The sequence below is a fragment of the Lipophrys pholis genome, assembly GCF_963383615.2.
Source record: "Lipophrys pholis genome assembly, chromosome: 7".
Classification (NCBI taxonomy): Eukaryota; Metazoa; Chordata; class Actinopteri; order Blenniiformes; family Blenniidae; genus Lipophrys; species Lipophrys pholis.
This window is the reverse complement of record NC_137638.1, coordinates 17,007,516-17,026,270: the sequence shown is the minus strand read 5'-3', so window position 1 is coordinate 17,026,270 and position 18,755 is coordinate 17,007,516. Positions and strand designations below refer to the sequence as shown.

The 18,755-nt window shown below is 41.2% G+C and overlaps 1 protein-coding gene across 1 annotated transcript in view; it reads left to right on the top strand.

Moving 5' to 3' along the window:
* The first annotated feature begins 481 nt into the window (after positions 1-481).
* The window catches only part of vps13a (vacuolar protein sorting 13 homolog A), a 31,917-nt gene continuing 13,643 nt past the window's right edge, over positions 482-18,755 (top strand). Inside the window, exons 1-50 of the mRNA XM_080466985.1 lie at positions 482-784; positions 1,424-1,467; positions 1,554-1,596; positions 1,674-1,769; positions 1,959-2,060; positions 2,985-3,094; positions 3,269-3,328; positions 3,446-3,505; positions 3,712-3,792; positions 4,000-4,057; positions 4,591-4,718; positions 4,858-4,964; positions 5,053-5,224; positions 5,700-5,762; positions 6,178-6,310; positions 6,440-6,534; positions 6,652-6,794; positions 7,076-7,277; positions 7,367-7,481; positions 7,810-7,946; positions 8,115-8,247; positions 8,491-8,608; positions 9,021-9,159; positions 9,330-9,441; positions 9,562-9,737; positions 10,003-10,159; positions 10,252-10,331; positions 10,422-10,481; positions 10,759-10,957; positions 11,191-11,307; positions 11,397-11,500; positions 11,596-11,763; positions 11,948-12,255; positions 12,346-12,493; positions 12,676-12,847; positions 13,073-13,197; positions 13,305-13,474; positions 13,717-13,973; positions 14,180-14,364; positions 14,507-14,650; positions 14,757-14,966; positions 15,189-15,332; positions 15,581-15,682; positions 15,783-15,935; positions 16,031-16,289; positions 16,541-16,701; positions 16,961-17,064; positions 17,149-17,458; positions 18,014-18,150; positions 18,313-18,607. Coding sequence (XP_080323111.1) covers positions 685-784; positions 1,424-1,467; positions 1,554-1,596; positions 1,674-1,769; positions 1,959-2,060; positions 2,985-3,094; positions 3,269-3,328; positions 3,446-3,505; positions 3,712-3,792; positions 4,000-4,057; positions 4,591-4,718; positions 4,858-4,964; positions 5,053-5,224; positions 5,700-5,762; positions 6,178-6,310; positions 6,440-6,534; positions 6,652-6,794; positions 7,076-7,277; positions 7,367-7,481; positions 7,810-7,946; positions 8,115-8,247; positions 8,491-8,608; positions 9,021-9,159; positions 9,330-9,441; positions 9,562-9,737; positions 10,003-10,159; positions 10,252-10,331; positions 10,422-10,481; positions 10,759-10,957; positions 11,191-11,307; positions 11,397-11,500; positions 11,596-11,763; positions 11,948-12,255; positions 12,346-12,493; positions 12,676-12,847; positions 13,073-13,197; positions 13,305-13,474; positions 13,717-13,973; positions 14,180-14,364; positions 14,507-14,650; positions 14,757-14,966; positions 15,189-15,332; positions 15,581-15,682; positions 15,783-15,935; positions 16,031-16,289; positions 16,541-16,701; positions 16,961-17,064; positions 17,149-17,458; positions 18,014-18,150; positions 18,313-18,607 — 6,996 coding nt within the window. The 5' untranslated portion in view covers positions 482-684. The remainder of the gene's footprint in view (positions 785-1,423; positions 1,468-1,553; positions 1,597-1,673; positions 1,770-1,958; positions 2,061-2,984; positions 3,095-3,268; positions 3,329-3,445; positions 3,506-3,711; positions 3,793-3,999; positions 4,058-4,590; positions 4,719-4,857; positions 4,965-5,052; positions 5,225-5,699; positions 5,763-6,177; positions 6,311-6,439; positions 6,535-6,651; positions 6,795-7,075; positions 7,278-7,366; positions 7,482-7,809; positions 7,947-8,114; positions 8,248-8,490; positions 8,609-9,020; positions 9,160-9,329; positions 9,442-9,561; positions 9,738-10,002; positions 10,160-10,251; positions 10,332-10,421; positions 10,482-10,758; positions 10,958-11,190; positions 11,308-11,396; positions 11,501-11,595; positions 11,764-11,947; positions 12,256-12,345; positions 12,494-12,675; positions 12,848-13,072; positions 13,198-13,304; positions 13,475-13,716; positions 13,974-14,179; positions 14,365-14,506; positions 14,651-14,756; positions 14,967-15,188; positions 15,333-15,580; positions 15,683-15,782; positions 15,936-16,030; positions 16,290-16,540; positions 16,702-16,960; positions 17,065-17,148; positions 17,459-18,013; positions 18,151-18,312; positions 18,608-18,755) is intronic.

The window sequence follows — 18,755 nt, the reverse complement described above, 5'->3', positions numbered from 1 at the left end:
ACTAAGGAGAAGAGGTTTGGTGCTTCCTTTAGAACCTCCTTTAACATAGGAAACACTGATGCATCCTTTTTAAATTAGACGAGAACATGCTGCCCCACAATTCCTTGAAGCAAGAACATTTAAAGGGACCCGCTCACCCGAGCATTCAGGGACACTCAGGATGACTCAATGCCGATCATATTAAGTTACCAATGCAATAATATGCCTTGAACAACTCATATCCCAACTATTAATGTTATGCGGGTGTTGGAAAATAAACAGTGAAGTATTTTTTTTGTGCAGAATATTCTCAGTTTGCATTGGTTATTTATTCACCTGGTAGCCTATTTTCCTTCCTTTCAATTCAAACCTTGTGATATTTCACATCATACCAGCGTTTAGAGGTACGGGGAAAGAGTTATAAATACGTATTTATAGTCCATTTTCGGGAATTTGTAGTTTTTTCACCAAGGAACACGTCACTAACCTACGCCGCCGTCGCATTGCTATTACGTCAGCTCGTGAAACTGTGGTCCGACAGCACAACAACATCGTCGCCTTTCCCTAACTCCTTCGAAACCTCCTAACATATTTCCTTAACCCCTTGAGGTCATCCAATGGGTTAAGGTAAAGCAGATAGGAAAGGAGAAGGGAGAGAATATTCGGATGCACCTATGGTGACTATCACATTAAAGAAACGCCAAAATGGTCTTCGAGAGCGTGGTGGTGGAAGTCCTAAACCGATTTTTAGGCGATTATGTTGGCAACCTTGACAGCTCACAGCTCAAGCTCGGGATCTGGGGTGGTAAGAGAACTTGTGTTTGTCTTTTTAGTAGTGTTGCCCGCTCGTCAATATGCCAGGCTACATGCTAACAGCCGTTAGCCAGCTCCCTCAGCTGTTCATGTCAATTTATCTCTCCCTAAACTACCTTTGGTTTCTGTTGCGAATGAGACAATGCAGCCAGAGTTAGTGCTTGACAACATTGAAAGAAAATGCATGTCTGCAATGTTTGACTGCTTCCGTTATCCAGTGTCCATGTAATTGCTGCTGTAATTCCGATTAGTCTGAGCATTAGTTGGTGAGAGTCGTACAGCAGGTTACACCCTGTCAACCAGCCAGGTCAGGATTCGCCACTGTGTGTCACACCCAGCCACAAAGTCTGCACTCAAATATCCGAGAAAAACAACCCCGACCTGTAAGATTTAGCGCCAGTTCCTGGGATTAGTCCCATATCTGTGATATTCCCCGTTTTTGTAATAAGTGATCTCATGAAGTGTACATTTTCTGTTTACACACATCCTCAAGTGCTCTTTGTGAATAGTTTGTTATTATTAGTTTCCACGCTCCACTTTGTTGTCTTAAATCAATAGGCAAAGGGCAAAAACCGCCTCTTGAGATTACACTGGAATTCTATGAGACACACCTGTTTTATTGTAATTACAGGTGATGCAATCCTCAGAAATCTTGAAATAAAGGAAAATGCATTGGTAAGTTGCAATCATATTTGCGCACATAATATCAAGGCTAAATGGCATCATGGACATGTGGCAATACTGCTGTTTTACTGTTGCAGAGTCAGCTGGACATTCCCTTTAAAGTCAGAGCTGGCCACATAGGTAAGATTGTAATATCCGCCCCCCATTTGACATGGTTGTGAATGTTTAGTACTGATATACTACTTTCAATTAAACAGGGTGTCTGGAGCTGAAGATACCATGGAAGAACCTCTACACCCAGTCTGTAGAAGCCACTCTGGATGGTGTCTTTCTGCTTATAGTCCCCACAGCAAGTAAGATTGTCATCTACATATGCCCATTGAAATGCACAGGAAATGGACTGAAGTACTAATTTTGTGATTATAGTGTGTACTATCGATTGTCTACCATTTCGAGTAGGCAAACAGTGGATACAAATAATTGGACCCTTTGCTTGCCATTACGAATTTGATTAATGACACTTTTGACTCCATTCCTTCCAGGTATAAAGTATGATGCAGAAAAGGAGGAAAAGCAGCTACAGGAGGCTCGCCAGAGGGAACTGCAGCGGATAGAAGAGACAAAACTGAAGGCTGCTGAGCAAGGTCAGGATTCAGTCTTATCTTAAAGGAAACTCTGGTTTTAAACATGATCCTTGTGTTTATTTCAATTTTAACTAATTTCAGAAACATTCTGATCCTATTTCTAACACAGGTACTAACAATAAATGTTATTTTTGAAGTATTGTATGGAAACAAGAAGTAGCCGATACGCCAAAGCAGTCAGTGCAGGATAGAGGCAACAAAGGAGCAGGATCAGAGATTTGACACCATTTGGTTTCTGAGGTTGTGAGTTAATGTGCAGCCAGCAGATTTCACACTGTGTTTTAGCACTGCGTGACAAAGATGTGTGAACATAGTGTTTTGTAGATATACTGTATTTAGATGTTTGGTACTGTAAGTAAAGATGTTCACAGTGGAACCATAATGACTTATATTTGTATTAATTAACAATGCAGTCACGTGTACCCATGAATAAGCTGCACTTTATACACACATTTTTTAGACGCAATTTGTATTTCATAGAATTCACAAAGTAGTTTTAATTAATCAGACAGTTGTCAATTTAAGCAAAAATACTGTATCAGTAGGTGAGTTTTGCACAATTCTGACAAATTCTAACTAATAATGGTGTTGGTTAATGTGTAAAATTGAATATGTAATTTAATTAGTTATGTCATTGCAATATGAATGTTGTTTTTATGGGGGTCAATACATAAAAAGGGAAAACAAGTGAAACTTTCTGATAGCATGTTGCAGCTTGAGGTCATTTCAACATTTAGTGTCCTGTGCAGTGCAGTACAGAGTGCAAAATCAGAACATACTGTAAGTGACATAAAAGAATGCAGTGCATTCTGAAAAGACTCTTACTTGGTTATAAGAAACACGAGGTCAAAGTCTTGTGCTTGAAGCAAATATTCAAAGCTGCAGGAACCATTTTGATGTTATTTTAAACTTTGTCTCCAACAGAGAACCCAAATCTGGAAAAACAAGACACTTTTGTAGAAAAACTTGTCACCCAGGTCATCAAAAACCTGCAGGTGAAGATCTCAAACATCCATGTCCGCTATGAAGATGATGTGAGTATTCAGTCGGAGTTACCTCAGCAACTACACAAGTATGATTTGAATTTGAATGCAAGTCAAATGATTTCTTAGCGGTGCTTCTAACTTAGCAATTAAAGAAGAGAAATTATTACAGATTACAAATAGTTTGTAAGCCGACACGTTCCTTCTCTCATTTGTTTTCTGCAGGTCACAAATCCAAGTTGCCCTTTATCATTTGGCGTGTCACTTAAAAACCTCAGTCTTCAGGTGATGTATTGAAATGTTCTTAATTTGGATGTTGTAGTACATAAATGTGCATCGTATGAACTAATTGGCGGGATTCAAGAAAGGTCCTCACACCTCATTGCCTGTGTGGTGTTACAGACATCTGATGAGAACTGGAATCCTAGTCTTTTGGATGAGAAATCCAGGCTTTTCTTCAAGGTAAGTAATTCAACCGTTGAATTGCCATGTGTGCCTGAATTTTGGATCCTACATATACATTTTATACAATAATAATTTTCCAGGAAATATTAGATGTGCCTTATGTTTCATCAAATGTGTTTTGAATAGCATTGAAATTCTTCAGGCTCCTTATCATCGGGATAATCTGCTTCTCACTAATTGCTTCGTGTTTTCCTTCCTCTCAGTTGGTACAATTAGACAGCTTGTTTGCCTACTGGAATGTCAACTCAGTCCTGTTCTCCAATCATACTTCAGATGAGGCCTTGGTGAGTCACTTCTTTGTGTATTTTCGTTTGTTTGGACCCGTTTGTTTTTGGTCACGTTGTATTTAATCATGAAACCTGAAGACACAACTTTACTTTTGTGATCATAGAAAACAGTCTGATAGCAGCCACACCTAATGGGTAAATTGTGCTGTTTCAATAGTTTGCTAAAGAAGTAAATAAATGTTGTCTTACTGCATCTTATTGTAGCGATGTCTCCAGAGCAGCATGGAAATTCACCCCTCCCTTCCTGTTGGACACGATTTCAGTGAGTATCTCTCGAGTGATAATGCTTGTAGGTGTTGTAGCATGTGAAACCTTTATGAGATTGTCAAACAAAACACATCCTTCTCAACATGCTGGAAGAGTGGCAGGATGACAATCGAATCATGACCTGGTCATTTAAATTAAAGACTGTCCATGTGTCTCCAGCTGTGCGGATTGGCTTCATATCCCGCAAACAAACAAAGGAATAATGAGACACCAGGATAAAAGGACAACAAATCTGGTTCTGCTTAATCACATGTTCATCACTATGTTCAAAAACACTGCCATGCTGGAAAAAGAACGTGTGAATCACAGTTTGCATCACCACTAATGACACATTTTAACAGTTTTTCTTCACCTCTCAACTGATTTAATTTTTTAGAAAAATCGCTTGTACTCAATGTTGGATGTGGTTTTGAACTGTAAAAAAAACAACATATTTTTCATAAATGCAGACGTCTGTATCTCCTGGGATCATTACATGGAAGTTCACAGTTTTTAATGAGTGGTTTTGTTGTTGTTGCTGGTCTACAGTTTTTCGTCCCATCTCTGCGGATGCTAAATTGCGGATGAATCCGAGGTCAGATATTGACTTCTCCTCACCCAAAGTGGATCTGATGGTCAACCTCAGTGAGGTGGCCATTGAACTCAATAAAGGCCAGGTAGGTGTGCGAGTGTATGTCGAGAAATAACTTGGGTTCAGTTCATGTTTGTTGTTTCCTGTGAGGGAAAAGATCAACAAAACAATGTGAGATAGTGGCTGCACTGTGATATGTCATTTGTGATTTTCTGTCTTTATAGTACATCAGCATCCTGGAGCTGCTTGGCTCAGTCGACATGATGTCCCGTAACCTACCATACAGGAAATACAGGCCAGAAGTCCACGTTCACAAGAATGCTGGCACATGGTCAGAAAGGCCTTGCTTGTTTATGATTAATGTCCCACAATACACGTTGCGAAGATGGTTACATGCCTTGAGTGTTTGTTGGTTATAGGTGGAGGTACGTGATCAACAGCGTTCTGGAGGTGGACATAAAGCCTCATCTCCGCATGTGGTCATGGCAGCACATCCGCTATCACCGGCAGCTGGTAAAAAACTACAGAGACCTGTACAAGACAAAGATCACCAGCAAGAAACCCAGTGAGGAGCTGCTCAGACAACTCCAGGTGGGACCTAGGTTTTTTTTGGGCCCACTATATTTTTCTTTCATTGTCACATATTTAGTTTTATGATTTATTGTCTTATATCAATTCCAGATATACTAAGTCCTAAATGTGTATCTGGAGCTATACCGTGTCATTGCTAGCGTAAGCTGTATGCTGACCCTCACCTTCTTAGCTACGATGATCATAAACAAACATAATATAATATGCAAGTTGTTAATTGCAGGAATCCAATTGCTCTTTTAATCCAGCACTAATTACCCAGTTACACATCCAGTGATTCTTTGTATAAAGGATCTGATTGAGGCGTTCATATTTCGTTCATAAGTGTTGTTAAGCATTTCAGATGCTGCTCTGCCTCTTCTGTGCTCTGCTCAAGATTACGTTTCCCCCGATGTTACTAATGGACATTTGCTGGAGAGTGTAGGAAGAATCTACTAAGTGCTCATATAATTTTCTGTCTTGTGTTCATTTCCAGGAGCCTGAGAAGACCATGGATATCTTTAACATCACCCTGGCCAGACAGCAGGCTGAAGTTGAGGTTGGCTTTCTCTCTCGTAGTGGATTTTTCACTGAGCGTGTTTTTCTTTTATCTGTTATACATTTAATGAGCTGGGTTCCTTTCAGTGTTTTAAATTTGTGTTAAATATAATGGAAACGAAATCACAAATGATCCATTTATGTTAATGAAATGAACAAACTATGAGCCAACATTTCACACTTAAATGATCATGAATGACAAAACTTCACCAGACATTTATCAGAAGAGTTTTAATCTAGTGGTTAAAGTCAGTACTTTGTCTCATTTTACACATTATAGCTTTGATAATAGTACTATGCGACTGTAAGTGTACATATCTAGTACATTTCTTCACACTCCATCACATTATTGGTGGGTTGCGCAGGAACAGCAATTTGTTTTCAAAGGCTAATAGGTCAGGGTTTCCATTTCCCAGGCAAGCAAGGCAGGCCTGCGTATATACCGTCCAGGGATAAAGATGGAGGAAGAGGAGTCACAGGGATGGCTGAGCTGGGCGTGGAACTGGGGAGGAGAGGCTGAAACACAAACAAAAGAGGCCAAGACTGGAGGTAGGTGGTAGAAAAAAAGTAACAGTCTAAAAACAGTCAAACAAACATTGTGTTGTATCAACAATTTTGTGTTTTCTACTCATCACAGTGTTTTATTGCATTTATTCCCTCTCACCTTCTCTCACTCAGGGTTCGATGAGCTTTTAACCTCAGCAGAGAAAGCCAAACTCTACACTGCCATTGGATACAGTGATACTGCTGTTAATCCCAACCTGCCAAAGAATGTGAGTCACACCCACTAATATCACATCTTCTCTTTCCATCATGCCACTGAAGCAAACCAAGGCTAGAATTCAAGTATTGTATCATATCCTTGAATCATTTTTCCTGTTTCTTTTCAGTTCGAGGACATGAAGGTCAACTTCCACATGGAGAGACTGATTGTATCCATCAAGGACAACAAGGACAAAAATGATATCATCAGGCTGACCGTGGGAGAGCTCATGTCTACACTCACCCAGAGGCCTGGAGCTCAAGCCATCAAGTGTGTCATCTTTGATCTTCTTCAATCTTTTCTTAAATTCTTTTTGTTCTGTAGGTTTATTTTTGGTTGATTCATAGTTATGGTTAACAGAAAGGTCTCTCTGTGTGCGTGTGCATATGCGTGTGTGTGCGTGTGTGTGCCTGTGTGTGCCTGTGTGTGTGTGTGTGTGTGTGTGTGTGTGTGTGTGTGTGTGTGTGTGTGTGTGTGTGTGTGTGTGTGTGTGTGTGTGTGTGTGTGTGTGTGTGTGGTGTGTGTGTGTGTGTGTGCGTGCGTGTTGTCAGACTTACAGCCCAGCTTAGTTTGTTTGAGGTCACTGGCCTGGCCCAAAACCGACCTGCGCCCACCCTCCTGTCATCAAGAAAAGCCGCCACAGGAGCAGGGACCCCCCTGCTCTGCTTCCTGTTTGAGACCAACCCGTTGGATGAGAGCGCCAACCAGCGACTTCATGTGGAGTCACAACCTCTGGAAATCATCTATGATGCTGTGAGTTTTGTCTGCGTCTACACACGTAGGAGCCTCAAGACCTTTTGAAGGTAAATACACGTGGTCGTATTCTCTCTGTGAATTTGCAGATAACGGTGAACAGCATGTCGGCTTTCTTCATGCCTCCCGATGACCTGCAGCTGGATGAGCTCACCAATGCCACCCTGATGAAGCTCGAGCAGTTTAGGGATCGCACAGCCACGGGTCAGTCCCGCAAACGCCCACAAACATTCACGAACAGATTTGAATGCAGTGTTGTTGATGCCTGACCTCATATCTCTGATGGGCAAATGTTTACAAGTCTTGTTTCTCTGGCTTGTCGTCTCGTTTGAATGTGTGCGCACACAAACGGCATGTCTGAGCTTCGCAGTCAGCTGGATTGTCTTGTTCCCATTTCTTCTGTTGAAAAAGATTATTGCCTGATGTTGGCATCAGAAGTTGAAATCTTTTTTTCAATCCAACAGGGCAGTTACCATTACTTGTGTTTTTTACCTTGTTATTTCTGGTAATTCACTGTCGTTTTATTTTTCAGGTTTAATGTACGTGATAGAAACACAGAAAGTTCTCGACCTGAAGGTGAACCTGATGGCCTCCTATGTCATCATTCCACAAACTGGCTTTTACAACGGAACCCAGAACATCGTGCTTCTGGATCTCGGTCATTTTCAGGTGAGAACGCGACAAAGACTCTCATTGGATTAACATGCCAAACCAGATGTGTCACTTTTTTCTATTTAAATTCTTTTGCATGACCTTTATTTGAGATGCATCTAAAGTTTGAAAGTTTTCTTTTGTCAAACTTTCTCGTTCTCCTTTTTTAATTTTTTTTATTTCCAGATGTCCAGTCAAAGTAGGAAGCATCTGCCTCAGCTATCCGTGTGCACCAGCAACATTGAGGACATCATGTCGAGAGCATATGACAGCTTTGACATACAGCTCAGCAGCCTTCAGCTCATTTATAGCAAACCAGGTACACACATACAAGTTACTTTTTTACTTTTATAAACATCATGCCTCTGTAGAGACAGAAAACATCTTTTAAGCTTCTGTTTGTAAATTTGTCAATTAAATCTTCAAAACGGGTTTTGATGTTGTTTCACACAATATCTTTGCATCCCAGCAGCTGTTAATTACAATAGTAATGTATGAGGATTGTTTTGTTGTGTTTGGATTCAACTCAACAAAGATGTGAAATATTATCTGTTTGTGATAGACGGTGACTGGAAAAAGGCTCGTAAACAGAAAAGATCCCTGCATCACATCCTCGAACCAGTGGATCTCAAAGTGGTTTTCAGCAGAGCGATGGTTGTCAAAGACTCCCGCATGGCAAAGTGAGTGTGCACTTTCATTCATTTACAGTATCTGGTAATCAGGAAATGGTATACTTACAGCACATTAATTTAAAATCCCTCATTCGGGTTGCCATGAAAGTAGTTTAACTTGTACTTCACAATTTATAGTTTAGGATTTCTTTTGTTTGTTTTGCTTGCTCTGCATAAACCAAACCAACTGGCAACAATTACAGAGAGATCACATCACAGTAAACATTGCAAAGAAACATTGTGCTTCAATGTAACTGATATACAACTGAGTAAACCACAGTTAAATACATTGAACTCTTAGTATTCATGTCATTCTAGTTGATCTTATCTTTTAAATTGGAGTCAGCGGTGTTGGACAAAAGTTGAAAAGTCATCCGTGTGTGTGGAATCTGGTGCTTTCACGTTTGTGTTTATGTTTCAGGTATAAGTTGTCTGGAGAGCTCCCTCTTTTGTCTCTCCGCATCTCTGACGATAAACTTCGAAGTGTTCTGGAGCTGGTTGACAGCATCCCACTGCCTGAGAGCAAACCTGCTGCACGCAACACCGGGTCGGCGTCAAAGGTAGGAACAGAAAATGTGCACTATGTAGGGCCGAGCGGTATGTCAGTATTTTTAACAAGGTATATCAGGGATGTTGATGATACCGAGTGTTGAATTCAGTGAACCGCAACCACAGAATAACTCACTTTTCATATTTGGGTGTTTTTCCTTTCTTGGTGTTGTTCTCCAAGGCAAGGCAGTCATTCACTCCTCAGCTCACTCCCAGAAGACCACTGAACTTGGCTGATCAACGCTCCTCTCTCATTTTTGAGTCATGTGAGACGATCAGCATCACTTCATTAGGTGAGAATCAGCATGTGCATTTGCACAGAAAGGCCCATTTTAAAACTCTCTTGCTCTGAAATTTTGCAACTTGATAATTCATGTATTGTCTTGTATGGGTCATTGTGTGTCATCTCTCAGGATCAGAAGAGGATTTGTTCTTTGATGCTCCCAGCTCTCCCATAGGAGATAAGCAATTCTTCCCGGACAACCCCATGCCGCTGCGCTATGCAGTTTCAAGCAAAAGGAAAAGTCTCATGAAGGACGACGTTCAGAAGAACATGACCGACTTAATCTTGACTTTTGAGATCAGTGAGGTACAGTCTGTTGCTAAATCTGTTGCTGCTCAAAGGCTCCTTTTATTTTACTATATTTTATATATATCTTGTTCAAATCTATCTAACCTTGTGTATTATTTCATTTTTTTCCTAATTTCTGTGTTTTCTGAATTTCTAAAGTGAATCCTCAGATTTATGCTGTTTGTTTCAAATAAAAATAGTTTCACTGTAGAATCACAAAAGTCATTTTATTCCTTATTATGCTAAAGAGCTTTTTCCTTCTACTTTGTTGTCGTTCTTCCAGTTTTCTGTTGAGTTGTGTCGCCTGTCTGGAAGTAAGGAGGTCACAGTGCTCCACTTGGACATCGAAGGTCTGGGCACTGAGCTGAAGTTGCACACGTTTGACATGATATCGAACACTTACCTGCGAGAGATTTGTCTCAAGTGTCCAGAATACATGGGTGAGTAGATACTGACAGGCATCTTGGTCATATAGTTTTTACTTCAGCTCATTTGAGAGACCTTCTTGTTTCTTTTTTTCTTCCCTGTGCAGATTCAGAAGATAAACAAGTTCAGCTGATCACCACTCTTGACAACACAGAAGTTGATCTGCTCACCCTGGAGTACATCAAAGTACATTTGACACTTTCCACTCAGAAGACATCAGTTCAATTCCATTAAATGTGATGAACATGGTGGTAAATGACCTTACGTCTTTTCTAGGCTGATAAGACAGGCCCCGAGTTCAAGTCTCTGCATAACAACACAGAGCAGCTCATCAAGGTAACTTTAATCACGAGCTACAAACTTCTTACAGTCTGTCAAATAATCAGTCATAACTTGGAAGTACAATAGTAAACGTAATGCTGTTACACACACACACACACACACACACACACACACACACACACACACACACACACACACACACACACACACACACACACACACACACACACACACACACACACACACACACACACACACACACACACACACACACACAGATGATTCCTTATTTTTCAATCCTCACTTGAATTTTGACATTTCACGTCATCAGGTGACCTTTTCCTCCCTGGACGTTCATCTCCATACGGAGGCTCTTCTTAATGCCATGAACTTTCTGAACAACCTCCTTCCTCCATCGACAAAGAAGGAAGGAGGGCAGGACGAGCTCCCGACCATCCCCGAGGAGGATGAGACTGAGGCAATAAAAGAGGGAGAGAAGAAAGGGGAAACCACTGTAGCCAAGAAAAAAAGTAATTCTAAATTTTATTATGGCTCATTTGGATTCGGTCGTACTAACAAGCTCAAAATGTTCTATTTTGCAGCTTTCTGGAAGTATTTAAAACTGCAGTTATCGTAAATGTTCTGAGAGTTATCATTGTTAGAAGTATATGTGTAAGTCCTGTCCACTCTGGCAAGAGAGGAGTAAAATGATTAATTGGCATTTAATTTAATTTCTATTTTCTCTTTTCTTTTCATCTCACAGCTTCAAAAAGTTCAAAGTTTGCAGATATTGTTAATCTGCATATCAGGGCTGATCTCCGCTGCCTGAAGGTTTTCATTCGAGGACAGAAAGCCAGGATATCAGAGATCAGTATTGAAGGTATGAAAGTAATTGTATTGGCTATCAAGCAATCACGACAAAACAATGGGAAGTGAAGAACTCGATATTTAGCTTCTACACCCTTCCAGGTCTGGTTGCTCAGGTCTTGATGAGGAAGAAAGAGATGGAGGTTCTGGCCAACTTGAAGAACATTGTGATCCTAGACTGCAACAAAGATGCATTTTATAAGAAGGTACATGTTTCCTTTACTAACTAACCACAAATTCTTTCCAAATCCTCCCTTTTTTCTTAACTCTGCTCTGTGTCTGTCCCTGGGTTATTTCTTAGGCTGTGTCCATTGCGGATAAGGAAGTGTTTGATTTCCGCATGGTAAACTATACAGAGGCAACTGAAGGAGATGCCTACCTGGACATGTCAAAAGTTGACACTGATGTCACTCTGACAGTGGGCTGCATTCAGGTCGTCTTCCTCAATAAGTTTGTCTCCTCCATACTGGTAAGAATCATGACATAACCCAGTTGCTCTAACCAAAGTTAGTTGTCCTTCAGGATTTTACCCTAGAACTGCACGTATATATAAATAATAAATTCTTGATTAATATATAATAATTTAAGAATACAATTTTTGTCATGTGTATATTTGTTTCTTTGCTTCCCTCATCATACTTTGCTCCTTTCAGGCATTCATCAATAACTTTCAGGAAGCTAAAGAGGCGCTGGCTGAGGTGACGGTCCAGGCTGCAGAAAAAGCAGCCTCAGGTGTAAAGGAGCTGGCAGAGCGGAGCACTCGGATTGCCCTAAATGTCCACTTCAATGCACCTGTCATCTTCCTTCCCCAGTCCTCCACTTCCTCAAATGTCATTGTGGCTGACCTCGGTCTGTTGTCAGTGAAAAACTACTTCATCAAGCAGCCCTTTAAAAGTGGTGCAACGATCCCACCTGTGGTGGATATAATGTCAGTGACTCTGACTGATCTGAAGATGTACAGGTTAGAACCTTCAGCAAAGAATAATTTCTGAATGTGTTTCTACTTGTCTGTGTGTATTTGTAATGAGTACATTTGTGTTGTCCATTTCAGAACAACTTACATAAATGAAAGATTTCAAGGAGAAACGCAGCTGTTGAAGCCAGTCAGCCTTGACTTAAAAATCCAGAGAAACCTTTCATCCAACTGGTACCACAGTATCCCTGATATAGAGATTACAGCTCATCTAAAGCCCATGACGGTAAGTAGTGAGGTACAATAGCATAGAAAGAAAAGTCAAAAATATAGTCTTTAATAATAATGCGTTTTGATGTATGAGAACCCTTATTCTTTCGTTCTTCCTCACTGCATACAGTAAAACACAAAATCAAACACTGTTTACCAAGTATAGTTCCAGTCATCTTCTGTTCATGCTCCCAACAGCTGATCCTCTGTCAGGATGACCTGACGGTGGTTCTGAGGACACTGAGTGAAAACCTCTCAGAGAAGTCTGATGCTGTCCCACCTCCAGCTGAGCTTCCCTCCATCGACGAATCCTCTGACTCTACGTCCCACAAAGAATCGCCGAGCTCCGGGGCCACTGGACCAGCCAGCAGTAAGCAGTTGTCCTGATATTTGTGTTTGTATGTGTGATGTGGCTCTAAACAATTAAACAAATGAATTAGAGTAGTAGACATCTGAATTGTACTATCACAGAGGATTGCTTTAGCTCCAAAGTTCATCTATAATAATGATCATATGAATATGTGAAAGTCTTTGTTTTATGTGGAAATATGTGGATTTACTGTAGAAGAACCATGATGATTCATGATGATTGTAGATAACACGGTGGTGACTGCTGCTGTTGTGGAGACCCAGAAAAACAGCAAGCTGAAGACCACCCTCAAATTAGACTTCAAGTTTGACTCCATGACACTGGTCCTGTACACGCCACATGAGAATGAGGTAATGAAAAAATGTTCTATACATGTGGGTGACGTAGTTATCTTTCACCAGCTTTCATAAATGAACACGTGATGAACAAAGCCTCTATACTGTATGCTGTTTAATAGATTCAGCCGTTAGACCCCCATGATGAGCAGTTGAAGCTCGCAGAGTTTACTCTGGGCACCATCTCCACCTCCATCCACATGTTCTCCAACAGCTCCATGAAAGCCTCGCTCCAACTCACGACATGCCTTCTTGACGACAAGAGGCCAAGAATCAAAATGGTCACCTCAAGGTACAAAATACACATCTGTATTTATTCAACTGAGATACGTCGTCTGTCCTAGCCAGTAACCCATACTCACATTGTCAGAGCATCATAGATGGCCAGTAACATGCAGCATCTCAGAATGTAGACCTCATGTTCCTGAGGCTGGTATTGCTGCTTCGGTACTATTAACTTTCAAGGAAAGTGAAATCCTCAAAATGCTTTGACGACTGGCTTTTTACTCGCAGCTCTTCTTTCCACTCCCTCAGGATGATGGCTTTGCATCCCGGTGCCGAACAGAACATGATGGTGGAGGTGAACTATCGCCAGGGCCGTGAGGGCACCGTTTTAGACACCCTGGTGCAGGATGTGTACTTGTGTGCCAGCATGGAGTTCCTGCTCACTGTGGCAGATGTCTTTCTGAAGGCTTCCCAGCAGGGCTTTGCTCAGGTGCCACAAGCCAAGAGCAGTAGTAGTTCTGGAGAAAAGAAGAACATCAACTCCTCTGTCACATCGAAAGAGTCCAGTGAGTTGAACATTGTCAGTTGTTATTGAAACAGCGATTGGCATATAACAAAATCACATTTCAGTCAGCCAAACAAACTCAATCCATTTGGGTTTGCTGTGAGACATTCTTTGTGTACAAGAACTTCATAATGAAATGCAAGTTGAACTGAATCTTCCACATAAAAGAAGCCAATGTTTTTCTTGGATGCTCTGTGCTGCTTTCAGCCGCAGCTCCAGCCACTGTGTCAAAGACGGAGATGAATGTTGTTGTTCGTAACCCGGAGATCGTGTTTGTGGCTGACTTGACGCGCGCAGATGCCCCGGCGCTCGTTATGACCACACATTGTGAACTTTCGATGAAAAATGGTGCAGACGGATCCCAGATGACTGCTCTTATCAATGACCTCAAGGTTTATGGCCTGCTTGTCACTAAGCACTCTCAACAACTAACAAACTATTATAAAACTGTGAATATGCATGAAGCTGCACGCAATGTAGAAATTTGTGATTGATGGTCAGATGTCTTTAAAGGTTGCGTTGTGATTCTTGCAGGTGGTGGCATGTCCCTTCTTAAGAGAGAAGAGGAAACACAATGTAACCACGGTGCTGCAGCCATGTCAAGTGTTCTACAAAAGTACTCAGTCTCCGACCTCTCCTCAAGCTATGGAGGTCTCCATCAATGCTCTTTCGCTGAAGGTTTCTGGTTTTTAAGTTTATCTAATATTATAGTTCTTTTTCAAATCCAGACTATAAAAGCTTCTTCTGAAGACTCAAGTTTCTCCATCCATCTGACCCTGCTCAGGTATCGCCAATCATCATCAATACAGTGATCACCATCCAGTCAGCACTGACTCCCACGGCAGAGACACCTGAAGAGCTGGAAAGCCCAATCCTAGTGGACCTCTGGGAGAAACGGAGCTGGAAGGAGTTTAAGTTCTGGTTCCTTGAAGAGGCAGGAGAGGAAGCTACGAAGTCTGTGGTCCCTCTTATTCCACAGGGGGAGTCCTTACAGGTTTTTAGATGCTATTCTTATTGTGATATTATGCATCTACTTAACTGCTATTTCTGGATTTTGGTCATATAGGATATTTACATTGCTATAGAAATTTCTTTAATTAGTTTTGTGTCTTATTGCTTTTTGCTTTTCTGTTCATATTGTACTCTATTCAAAACAACATTGAGTTTGAGCGGTCGTGGCAGAATGGGTAATCTAATTGGTTCTGTATTGTTGCAGGTGACCATTAAATCTATCTGTCTGACTCTGGAGGCTGGAGTAGGACATCGCACGATCCCCATGCTTCTGGCAAAGTCCTCCTTCCATGGCGATGTGAAAAATTGGTCCACACTCATCAATTTACACAGTGAGCTCAACCTAGAGGTAAGACCCAATCATCGATCTGAATAAATAAACCTGTTTGATTTTTAGTATTGTGGTTAGATTCTTCAAATTGAAATTGTTGTAATGTTGATCTACTTTAATAAAGGACTAGGATTTATTCTAGTCTACTTGTATTGTTTCCAAAGCTTATGTTCATGTAACGTGACAAGATTCTGTGTGTGTGTGTGTGTGTGTGTGTGTGTGTGTGTGTGTGTGTGTGTGCGTGTGTCCCCCATTAATATATGTAGGTTCACTATTTCAATGAAGTTATGGGAGTCTGGGAACCACTGCTGGAGCCTTTAGAAGAGGAGACAAGAGATAGTTTTCGATCATGGAGACTGGAGCTGAAGGTATTTGTACTTTCTATGTACCATGCATGTTCATGGAAATAGCATGTGAAAATATCCATCCAGATTAGGTGTGTCTAATGTTGCACTGTGCTGTAACCAGATGAAGAAGAAGCCAATGAATTACTCGGGCTTGTCAGATGAAGTGGATTTCATTGTCCCAGACTACAAGACAGTCATCGTTGTAAGCAGTAAAGACCAGCTCAATATCACTCTCTCCAAATGTGGACTGGCCATGCTGAGTAACCTGGGCACGGTAAGAAAGAGAGGCTGCTATCAGTTTTAGAGAAAACGGCTGTCAAGGTGAAAAGGTCTCATTTTACGATGTGTGTCTATTTCCTCTCTCTGCAGGCATTTGCAGAAGCTGCCAAGCAGACAGCCGAGTGTTTTCAAAAGGATGAAGCTCCATTTATCTTGAAAAATCGCCTGGGCCTGCCAGTGTCAGTCCGCCACAGTGAGATGTTTTGTCCCATCGAGCAGCAAAGCACCGATTACACAGTGGAGCTGCAGGATGGTGAAACCCTCGGGATGGATTACTCAGCCACAGCCGAGTCTGACCAGTTCTCAGCTATGATTTCCTTGAGTGGAAAAGATTATTTCATACAGCCAAGTAAGTTTCACTTTACACTGAGAAATTGGGCCGTGTACAGTCACTGATTGGTTATCCCCGCACAGCTACAATAATACAGCAAAACAAGCTATTGAATGTAGAGCTGTACAATTTATTTTATGATAATACCACCAATAATTTGCATGTCAGTTATTTCAAAGCGGTGACTTTTTAATCGGAGCATTTACATTCAGAAAATACAATTTGATGTCGGTAAAGGAGAGTTTTTCTTTCCACTCTGCTACTTACAGCTCCAAAGGGACACACCTCCACCAGTGTGATACCCCTGATCAAGGTGGGCAGAGGGATGTACAGCGTGATGCACAATGACTCGGGGGTGACTCGCTTCCTGGTCTGTCAGATTTACTCTGTCGAGGGCAGCAAGTACATCAAGATTCGCTCTCCATTCCAGGTGCACCACCTATTAGTGACACATCTTTTGTTTTTAATTTTTTAGATTTTGAAAAATAATGCTAGATTTGCTACAATTATATAGTTTCTAGCATCATTTGTGGGCCTTATATCAAATACAGTTCAAGATTTTAATATATCTTTTAGAAATACATCATAAATAAGCTTGTCAAGGTAATCTTGTGAATCAAATTAAAAATATTAAATGTAAATGATCATTTTCTTCAAGTATTTTGTTTCTGTTTCCCCTCTTCACAAAGCTCATCAATCATTTCTCCATACCGTTCAAAGTTTTTGAAGGAGCTACTTGTCTGGGAACAGCTCTTCCCACTGAGGAGTTTTGTGTGCCTCTGGACTCATACAGGTGACATTCAGACACATAACCTCTTCACTTCTCAATGCACCATTTTTGGTCTCATTTCCTGCCATCTGCTCCTGCTCTCCTCAGGTCGGAGCTGAGCCTTCAGCCTGTCACAGACATTGCTGAGGGTCAGTGTGAGCAGTTTGAGTGCTCAGAGGGCTTCAGTTATGAGGACCTCAGTAACCAGCAGCCTGAGACTCGCCTACAGCAGGTCTGCCGTCGCGCCGGACCCCTGGGTGATGTGATGACAATTAACATGGTGCCAGTGAAGGATGCAGTGACATTCAAACACACCGGAGATGTTGGGGAGAACTTTGACATGCCATTTGTGCTTCACCTGTGGCCTTCCATATTGCTTCGCAACCTGCTCCCTTACCCCATCACATACAAACTAAAGGTAGGCTGTGCCTGGTAATCACTGCTTAAGAGGACCGTTGTGGATTTAAGAGTTGATTTGCCACAGAAACTACAAATCTGTGCTTAATGTCTTCTAAATTGCATGTACTGCTATTAAGGAATGCACATTTTGTCAATCTATAAATGTTTGTACATTATTGCAAAAATAATTTCCTTTAAGCAATCTTTAGTCTCTGCTGCCTCCAAGTGCAGCTTTGAAATAAGTATTTATATCAGACCAGTCATTTTCTTACAAAGATGATCAGAACTAAAGACACTGAGTGTAGAAATGTTGTATTTATAATAAACACCCCTGAAGAAATAGTCAGCAGTTATGAATAAAAAAGCTTGCTGTTAAAATATGTTAATTGTGAAGTCCATACTTGCTGAAACCTGTTCTTTTTTTTTTAAGCTATTTGAGTTATCACTATATAAACTCAAAAGATAAAGCAAATCAATGTCCTACATTTCCATAATGTTTACCACAATGTTTGAGAAATTCCCACCAAATCCACCCCAGATTCACTGCTTCCCTTTCTACCTGCTGCCCAAACAGGACTCTGGAGCCTGTGCTGCTGAAGCTACTCTGGACCCCGGCTACTCCGCCCAGCTCCAAACTGCAGTCATCAGTCAGTCAAGTCTCGAGCTTCGCCTTCTCGACTACTTCGCTCAGGATTGGTCTGCCGAATATAGGTTCGATTTAAATCTTCTTTACATTAACTGTTTTACTTTCCCTTTCTGTGTGTGTGACCTTTGAGAGTGTAGTGGCTCATTTTGTGTTTTTATGATGGTTATATTCCACATATAGTGTACTTTCACAAGAAAGCTATAGCTCTGCTTCTGTGTTGTATGCAGTCTCCAGACTGACCAGGAGGAGATCACCTTCATCGTGTTTCAGTCTCTACGAGTGGAGGAGGAAGATGACGTAGAGGGGGAGGAGATTAAGAGGGCTGAGTTGGACATAGCGGTGCATGTTCAATATGATCTGGGGCAAATGGTGATTGCTATCCACTCCCCGTACTGGATGGTGAATAAGACGGGCCGATTGCTGCAGTACAAGGCTGACGACATCCACCGTAAACACCCGCTGGACTACGACATGCCGCTGCTCTTCTCCTTCAAGCCTCGCTACTTCCTGCGGAACAATAAAGTGAGGAAAATGAATGTTTGAATTCTTCCCTCTTGATCCGGCACAAATTTATCTTATTTATTCGGTTTATGTTAGTATTGCAATTGTAATAAATAACAGCTTTAAATTGTATTTTTGTTTGAAGTCCATAAAGATATATTTTGATAGG